The following is a 9,456-nucleotide window of genomic DNA, read 5'->3' on the forward strand; positions in this document are numbered from 1 at the left end:
ACAAACGTCCTCACTTTTCCTTCCTCCCCCTATGGCTCCAAGTCCCGCACTGGAGCCCCTCGCCCACTCGGCCACCCCTGAAGATTTTGGATGCTCGGTTGGCTAACGGGGAGCCTGGGGCAGAGCTGTCGTGTCCCTGCGTGGGTGGGAAGAGTGACCGCCTCTCCCCGCCCTCCCCCATCCCCCGGTGTGCACGTGTCTGGAGAGACAGTCCGAGGGTTCCAGGGTGAGAGCGCAGAGTTTATTTGTCTGTCTGTCTGCGGGTCGGTGGGTCCTGCTGGCTGGTGAGCGCTTGCTGGCGGCGCCCGCTTCTCTCGCTCCCCGTCCCTGATCCACCGCCCCCTCTGTCCGACCTCCCTCCTCTGCCCTCCCTCCCCCAGCCGGCCTCTCGGCGCTCCTGCCCGGTGGGTGCTGTGGCTGTCACTCCGCCCTCCTCTGCAGGAGCCAACTGGCCAGCCCCGCCGCTGGGCTCGGCTGGAAGCGCATAAAATCCGCTGCGCTCCCGCCCGCGCTGCCCCAGCGTCGGAGCCTGGGGACTTGGCTGGGGCTTCCAGCCCTGAGGGCGACGTCGATGGCCCCGGACCGCAGGCTGAAGGGCATCTGCTCTCCGCTACCAGAAAAGTTTGGAGAAAGTGGACTTGGGGTGGATTTGGGAGCGGTGGCAGCTCCCCCAGCCTCCTTTCCCTTCCACAAGCCGCACTCGGCACGGCCTCGGCCGTTCTTCCCGTTCTGATACCCTGTCTCCCCGCCCCTCCCTCTCTTCTCTCCTGGGTCCCCTTCCCTGCGCCAGGATCCCCGTTCTTCCCGTTCTGATACCCTGTCTCCCTGCCCCTCCCTCTCTTCTCTCCTGGGTCCCCTTCCCTGCGCCGGGATCCGCGACCTCAGCTGCATTTTCTCTTTCCTTATCTCATTCTCCATCCCTGTCCTCCGAACTATTTCCACCTGTTTTCAAGCCTTCCCGGTCATTCCCACCTTTCTCCTCTCTTCGCCTTAAACCTTTCCCTGCCACTCCGTTGTATCCATCAAACCTCTCCACTCGCACCCACACCCTCCACCCCTCCTCCCTCTTCCCTCTCAGCAACCTTGGCCATGGATTCTGGGCTTCCTTGGGCTGCCAGCCCCACCCCCCAGGGCACCCTCTCTGCGCCCAACGCCACAACACCCTGGCTGGGCAGGGATGAGGAGCTGGCCAAGGTGGAGATCGGAGTCCTGGCCACTGTCCTGGTGCTGGCCACGGGGGGCAACCTGGCCGTGCTGCTGACCTTGGGCCAGCCGGGCCGCAAGCGCTCCCGCATGCACCTGTTTCTGCTGCACCTTGCCCTGACCGACCTGGCGGTGGCGCTCTTCCAAGTGCTGCCCCAGCTGCTGTGGGACATCACCTACCGCTTCCAGGGCCCCGACCTCCTCTGCCGGGCCGTCAAGTACCTGCAGGTGCTCAGCATGTTCGCCTCCACCTACATGCTGCTGGCCATGACGCTGGACCGCTACCTGGCTGTCTGTCACCCCCTGCGCAGCCTCCAGCAGCCCGGCCAGTCCACCTACCGCCTCATCGCTGCTCCCTGGCTGCTGGCCGCCGTCCTCAGCCTCCCTCAAGTCTTCATTTTTTCTTTGCGGGAGGTGATCCAGGGCTCGGGGGTGCTGGACTGCTGGGCAGACTTCCGCTTCCCCTGGGGGCTGCGTGCCTACCTCACCTGGACCACCCTGGCCATCTTTGTCCTGCCTGTGGCCATGCTCACGGCCTGCTACAGCCTCATCTGCCACGAAATCTGTAAAAACCTGAAAGTCAAGACAAAGGCCTGGCGGGCAGAAGGAGGGGGCTGGAGGACTTGCGATAGGCCCTCACCTTCTGCTCCAGCGGTGGCCACTCAGGGGCTGCCATCCCGGGTTAGCAGCACCAGCACCATCTCACGGGCCAAGATCCGAACCGTGAAGATGACCTTTGTCATCGTGCTGGCCTACATCGCTTGCTGGGCACCCTTCTTCAGTGTCCAGATGTGGTCTGTGTGGGACGAGAACGCCCCTGACGAAGGCAAGTGTGGGGTCTGTGGGGGGCAGTGGGAAAGGGTGGGAAAGGTGGGAGGTGGGAAAGAGGAGGGTTAGGGCAGGTCACGGTGCCTCCCAGGGCCAGGCAGGTGACAAACCGGTGAAGCATGAAGGAAGCCGGTGCCTGTTCCACGTGAAAAGGGGCAGCTACAGCTCCCACCCAGCCTACAGATGCCACGTGAGTTTCTTTTATGTGAAATTTCCTGGTTTTTAAATATTGGTAACTAATTTAACAGTCCTAAAATACTACGTGGCATGAGTGAAATATGGCTGTTGGCAGATTTGGTCAATCAACTGCCAGTTTGCTAGATGGGCTTCGGAATCGTACAATGATAGAGCTGAGAGGGATTTTTGAATGATCCGGTCCGGGAGGCAATCCATGGCCTGCGAACCGTCTTGCTCGGCATTCTTCCCTCTTGCACCTGGACATGACTTTGAGCTCCTTCTCAACAGCAACTTCCAATTAATTAGGATTGGCACATGACAGCCCTGAGATTTCAAGTTCAACTCCTTCATTTTGCTTATGAGGAAACAGAGGCTCAGAGAGGAGCCATGGCTTGCCCCAGGCCACACAGCTAGGGAGTGACAAAGTGGAGAGTAGAACCCAGGCTGTCTGTCTTCTTGTCTTTTTCCCCAACCCCACTCCTAACCCTGGATCTGAAAGTGGTTCCAAACAGAGGGAGGCTTTCCTCCTACGTGGTAAAACAAAATGGGACCCTCCAAGAGGACTGTGTTCCAGCTGGCATATAGGAGACCTTGCTATTGTCATTTTCTGGCTTCCTGAGCTTCAGACAGTGCCTGATGGTCCTGCCATCATCTGGAGGTGAGCTTGTTCTGGAAGGCACAGGCTGTGTCTGGGTAGCCTAAGTGAGGGAGAGTGGTGTTCAAAGACACCTGCTCCTGCCCCTAAGCAGGAATGGGGCGTGCGGACTCGTGCATGTCGACCTGTCTGGGTGCCCTGCAGTGCATCTCACCATGTGCACAGCTCAGGAAGTATGATGGGTGCAGCATGCAACTGCCCTAGGGAGGCCTGTGCGCAGGTCCCACTAGAAGCTTCCTGAGAGTTCACTGACCAGCAGACCCAGGCTACCACTTCCTCCCAGCCCTTAGGGACTTGTCCCTTTCTCTTGTGTTTTTCATTTCTAATCTCATTTTGCTCATCCCAGGACCTGCTCAAGCCAAATGCTTTGCTTTTCTGCAGAGATGAAATAGGGAAAGGCTATTCGGGAATTTAACATAACCATGGAAGAGAAGTGCAAAAATAATACCAAACCATATGGTTCCCTTGTATGCCTTCTTAACCAGCCTTTTAACATCAGTCTGGATAAGAGGCTATATGCAAATTATCCTTTAAGCAATAAGCATATTAATTCTTTTCAATTTAATTTAATTTTTGGGAGATAGGGTCTTCTTCTGTTGCCCGGGCTAGAATGCAGTGGCGTCATCATAATGAGGATATTAATTCTAAGCAACTGTGGGGACCTCCCTGCTCCGGGGAAGCACAGAATAGAAGGAAGGAGGGTTTCCTAGTGCCAAGCACATTCCGTCCTCATGCTACTGAGGGATGGCTTTCTCTATTTTACATCTGAGTAACTCGAGGCTCGGAGAGGTAAAATAACTGGTCTGAAATGCCACTGCTGCTAAGACACGGAGCTAGGACTTGAATTCAGGTCTTTGTGGGCCAAACTTCATCCATGTCATGGCTTTACTCCCGACAATTGCAGCTTAGACAGTGGCACCAGGGGTGAGATGCTTTTTTCCACCTTTATTGAGGGGCCGACGAAAAGATGAGGATCCTGCCACTCAGCCAGACTTTCTCGCTCACCTGCGGTGTCCACCGTTATGATGAGCCTGTCCCTCCACACCTCATCTGTCACCTGTGTAGAGTGAGTGTAAGTGTAGACCATGTACCAAAGGCCTTCTGAGCAAGGTGTGCAGGACCAAGTGTTCTCTTACAGACAATGTGCCCTCTCAGAACTACGAAAGCCCTTTGGGCTGAGATTCATTACCTTAAATTGACTTTCCAGTTCCCCTCCACGGCATGCTGGCCCCAGCCCCAGGCCCTGAGTCTATGGTCAGAGGCTGCCAGGCTCCTTGACCCTGCCCCTGCCCCTGCCCCTGGCTGTCGGCCGAGTTTCTGCCAGGATGCAGTGGCTGCCGCCCAGACTGGTGGCTCTCGAGTTCTGGGAAGCGGGGCCTCTGCTGACTCTGGTACTTCCCCTGTGGCCCATCTCCAGCCCCTGTGCTGGGCCTGGCTCAGCTGGACCGGAACAAACAGACACTTCCTAAGTGAAGGCACTTGTGGAAATCCTGTGTTCCTGGCTTACCCTGGACACTCCATTGATGGAGCGGACAGGACGAATAGCATCCCCCCAGCCAAAGCGACTTCCGAAGCCTTTTGTAGCTCATGCTTATATGTTAACTGGGAAGCAGACCAGAACCCAGGCGAAACTGAAGGAGGCTGAGTTTGTTGTTGGGGCTGGTCCCCCTCCACTTGCAGGGGCTCCCCCCTCGCCCTCACGTCTGTGCCCTAGACCTGTCCATCCCGGCCCAGATGCCTCCAGCTTCCTTCCCTATGACCCGAACCTTCCAGCAAATGTTCTTACCCTGTGTCTTCCTTTCTCTTGGGCCATGAGTGGCCACACCTGTGAACACAACCATGAAACACGTACAGAAGGAACCGGTGTTTCTGAAGCCTTCACGGTGCCTTACAGCATAGGCACTTGAGCTTTGCCTTTGATTTGCTGACTGAAGCTGCAGTGGGGTGCAGGATCTCTGCCTTAGAGCTGGAAGACCTCAGTTCCAGTGGAAGTTCTTATTCACTGTGTCATGAAAATTGGAAAGTTTACCCCTAAGTTTCCTTCCAGCTCTGACATTGCTTTCAGTGACTCTGCAACGTCCACTGTAAAGCAAGATAGCTCAGCACACATCTCTGCCACCACTGTAACCATGGTGGATCCACAGGAGGCCAGGGCCCACGCAGCAGCTTTCCTGTTGGCATGAGGAGTTTCGTTTAGTCTTTAGAGAGAATATCGTGTCTGGAAGGAATCTTACCAATGTCTTTGCATGCTCACATCTTGACTGCTCAAGAGAGAAATTAGTTTCTCCCTGCAGGAAGGTGCATTCCCTGAGTGTAGTCTGAGAACACAGAGCAGGTGCTGTCTGCGGTGGGATGCTTGGGTGCCCTGTTCCTAGCAGCTGCCCCCTCTGCTGCAGTTGGCGATGACGGCCCAGGTACCCATGGGGCAGTCAGGCTCTGCCAATTGCCTCGCCAGGTCCCCTGCACAGGGCCTGGCAGAGCAGGCCCACATTCAATGAGTGACTGTCCGAGTGAGTGGCACTGCCCCGAGGGCTGGAGGAAGACAGAATCCAGAAGGTGATGTGAATCCACGATCTACGACCTAAGTGGGGACGGGCGTGGAAGAGGCCTGAGCTTGGTTGTTTTCCCTGCATGTTTTGTGGAAGTTGTATCATCCTAGGCATACATCCATTAGGGGATTCAAGGTCTACATTTTGGAACAAAGACAGTTTCTCCTATTTGGGCTGGTCCTACCCCCGGCAGTGTTCAACCTTCTCAATCCAACTGGAAGCAAACCTCAGTCCCTACCCTCACCTGCAGTTACAAAATGAAAACCAAAAATAATCAGTGAAGGAAGATTATGGAGTCAGGAGTCCCAGGTTCAAGTCCTAGCTGTGCTCATCTCTAATTATAGAACCCCAGGTGACTTCCTTCTCCTCCCTGGGACTCAGTTTCCCCATCTGTCCAGGGAGGCTTGGACTCCCTCCCAGGGCCCTTTGAGCTGTCATTCTAAGGCTCCTCATGCTTCTGTCTTGGTAGATTCCACCAATGTGGCTTTCACCATCTCCATGCTTTTGGGCAACCTCAGCAGCTGCTGCAACCCCTGGATCTACATGGGCTTCAACAGCCACCTGTTGCCGCGCCCCCTGCGCCATCTTGCCTGCTGCAGGGGTCCCCAGCCACGGATGCGCCGGCAGCTCTCCAACGGCAGCCTGTCGAGCCGCCGCACCACGCTGCTGACCCGCCCCGGCTGCCCGCCCACCCTCAACCTCAGCCTCAGTGGGACGCCCAGGCCCACGGAGTCACTGAGGGACTTGGAACAGGTGGATGGAGAAGCCACCACCGAGACCAGCATCTTTTAGGGAAGACTCCATGGAGTCTGGTAGTGCCCCCAGGACTAGTGGTAGGTCTCTGCCCACCCCAGGCACTGGGCGTAGAGCTGGGAGGGTCAGGATTGCAGTGAAGGGGGTCCAGTCCGAGGCAGAGTGAAGAGGCCAGAATGGCTGCCCTTGCCCAGTGTCACTGCCCCTAGTGTAAGGGCTGCCCTCATGGGCTCCCAGTCTCCATGCTGGGAGTCAGGGACAATCAAACTGCCCACCTCCCTGGTCCCTCTACACTCACAGGGTGTCTATGAGCACCTTGGGTGGAGGATGTGGTGCCCCAGGTCTGGGCAGGGCTAGGACGGAGCTGCCTGAGGTTCCACAGGTGGCAGGAACTCAGAGGCTGGTCTCGTGCATTGGCTACCTGTCCACTTTCTAACCTGACTAGCTTGACCAGGAAAGGGGAGAAATGAAAAACTGTGAGGAGGACCCCATTTGGGTCCTGGATTTTTTCCTCTTTTGTAGAGAGAGGATTGTTTAATGAAGAAAAGGGGATGGGTGTGTGGGGCTTCACCTGCTGTGCCCACCTGTCTCCTGAGGGAGCTGGGTGGCCTAGTGGAGATGCAGGACGTAGTGGGAACTCTGCAGTGGCCGGTCCCTCTGCTCCCCATACTGCCCCCCATTACAGGCTGGGTGACAGGAAGTCTTGTATGTCCTCAGTGGTGTGGTCCACTGGGGGTGAGGGTGGGAAGAAAGAGGGAGGGAAGGAGGAGATGAAAATGGTCACAATAAAATTACGAGCAGGAATAAACCTCAGAGGCAGCAGGGACAGGTTGCCCACCCTCCAAGGGACCCAGACTGTTCTGGGGCTTCCCAGAAGAGACATCCTTTGAGAAAGGGTGACACGATCGTGGCTCTGGACGTCCTTGAGGCTCTTCAGACTTTACATGATTGTGTGGATGCTGTGGTCGAGCCAGGAGCCCAGGATTTGAATCTCAGTTCTGCATTCGGGTATCTGTACGACCCTGGGTGAGTCACCACCCCTCTCCTGGCCTCAGTCTCCTCACCTGTAGAACAGGTGAGATGATGTCTAAGGTCTTTCCAGGATCTAACCTCTCATGACTTTGCAGGACTGGAAATGGTGTTACAGTAGAGAAACAGCTCTAGAAGAATTGTTGGATTTTCACGACAATGATGTTTATACCCCTTGACTGAATTTTGGTGACTGTGGGTCCCATCGTGGCCATACTGGCCACTTTCGTCCTCGGTCCTGTGAAGCTGAATCCTCCTGCAAGGCCGAAAGACACTGCAGGGCCAGGTAGAACCTGGGGCCTCGCCCTGTTCCTCCTCGTTATCCTCCCCCTGTGGGAGCAAGAGGGAGGCCGTGTGCTCTCTGGGGTCAGTCCCATTTCCAACAGCTAACCCGGGAGAAACCGGACGATGCTGACTCTGGGCTGGGCACCCATGTAGAGTGTTTCTGCCGTCCTGTGGACTGTGCAATACAGTGCTTTAGTCCCGTAAAGCCCAAGTAGGAGCAGGAGGTGAGGGGCAGGCAGGGCAGAGGATGGCAGGAGGGGGGAATCAGCGGGGATTTCTCAGAATGGCTTTTCATGTTGTTTAATATAGGCCAGTAGTTTCCTAGATGACTATGTCTGTGTTTTGTAGATAAATAGGTCTTTTATCTCTCCAGGAGCTACTCATCCAGCCCAGGCTGTAGCAGTGCACTCCTGGGGCAGGAATCCAGAGACATAGTTGAAATTGACCAATAAAAGTCTTTAATATTGAAGATATTTCTGAGCATCTTCATTTTCTAGGGACAACGATAATGGGATGTGCAAGATAAAATTAAAATGTGATCTTCTTTTTTTTTTTTTTTTTTTTTTTTGAGACAGAGTCTCACTGTGTTGCCCGGGCTAGAGTGAATGCTGTGGCATCATCCTAGCTCACAGCAACCTCAGACTCCTGGGCTCAAGTGATCCTACTGCCTCAGCCTCCCGAGTAGCTGGGACTACAGGCATGCACCACCATGCCCAGCTAATTTTTTCTATATATTTTTAGTTGTCCAATTAATTTCTTTCTAATTTTAGTAGAGACGGGGTCTCGCTCTTGCTCAGGCTGGTTTCGAACTCCTGAGCTCAAACAATCCGCCCGCCTCGGCCTCCCAGAGAGCTAGGATTACAGGCGTGAGCCACCGCGCCCGGCCTAAAATGTGATCTTCTTGAATGAAGGGGTGAGGGGGTGAACAAGATGACCTCCTAGGAGCCCCTGCCCAGGCTTAGTGGGAAAGACAGAGTCTTGGAGTCTGCCCTGGAGCCACAAGGTGGCAGTGTGGAGCTGAAAGTGAGCCTGGGCTGGGGTGGGCGCTGGGTTGGGCAGCTCTTTCCTAAGAATCCGAACGAGGCCCCTTCTCCAGCCAAATATTGCTTGGATCCAGTGTGCAAGCTTCACTTCTCCTGTAGGTACGAAGCAATTATGACCCACAGAGGCAGGCTGGAAAAGTCACCCAGCCTCTCAGCCTGAATGCCATAGTGAACTTCTCCTAAAGTTCTGAAGAGCCTTGACCTGTCATTTGCCCCAGCCCCCCTGAGATACCCGGACATATGCTTCCTTCTCTCTAAGCCCATGGAGGATGTATTTGGCAAGGGCAAAGAACAAGAGGCTTCCACTGCAGGGTGAGCGACTGAGCATGGAAATTCCTGCCTGCAGGGCAGTGAGACACATGGGTGAGTGTTCAAGGGAGCTAGCGGGACTTCAAAAAACCACATAAGCTGGAGTTACTTTACCCTGTTCTGCTTTAGAGGCCGGGGGCATGAGTTAGGAGGCCTCTTAAGGGCCCCTCTGAGCCCAGCAATATGTCCTGATCCCAGGAGCAAACAAACCCACTGATAGTGAGCATAAAATACCTCCTCACCCTAGTAGGTCTGGTTGGCTAACAAGGTACTCATGGAACTTTGCTGCAGTTCCCATGCGGGCATTGGGATGCTTGCTCCTTTAGAATAAGAATTCACTGGAAACAGGTCACATTTACTGTGGTCTACTGTGGTTTATATTCCCAGTTCATTGTTGGCATGTAACCAACCATCTACAGGTTGCCAATAGCAAATCAGTATCTTTGTATTTTATTATCAGATAATTTTGGAGAGATTTTTATCCAGTCCCCACCTGTGCAGGAACCCCGCCTACAGCAGCATGACTGTTCCCTGGAGGTGCCAATGACATATAACATGGGAGAATGTGACTTCTTTGAACTGAACACTATGTTCCTCAAAGGGTGATTACTCACACAGGTGACTA

The 9,456-nt window shown here is 54.8% G+C and overlaps 1 protein-coding gene across 1 annotated transcript; it reads left to right on the forward strand.

Moving 5' to 3' along the window:
• The first annotated feature begins 928 nt into the window (after positions 1–928).
• Positions 929–6,675, forward strand: AVPR1B (arginine vasopressin receptor 1B). Its single transcript, XM_012657858.1, has 2 exons — positions 929–2,029; positions 5,882–6,675. Exons 1-2 carry the CDS (start codon positions 1,090–1,092, stop codon positions 6,202–6,204), a joined length of 1,263 nt encoding a protein of 420 aa, XP_012513312.1. The 5' UTR covers positions 929–1,089; the 3' UTR covers positions 6,205–6,675.
• Positions 6,676–9,456: the final 2,781 nt, after the last annotated feature.

The sequence above is a fragment of the Propithecus coquereli genome, unplaced genomic scaffold (genome assembly GCF_000956105.1).
Source record: "Propithecus coquereli isolate 6110/MARCELLA unplaced genomic scaffold, Pcoq_1.0 Scaffold563, whole genome shotgun sequence".
NCBI lineage: Eukaryota > Metazoa > Chordata > Mammalia > Primates > Indriidae > Propithecus > Propithecus coquereli.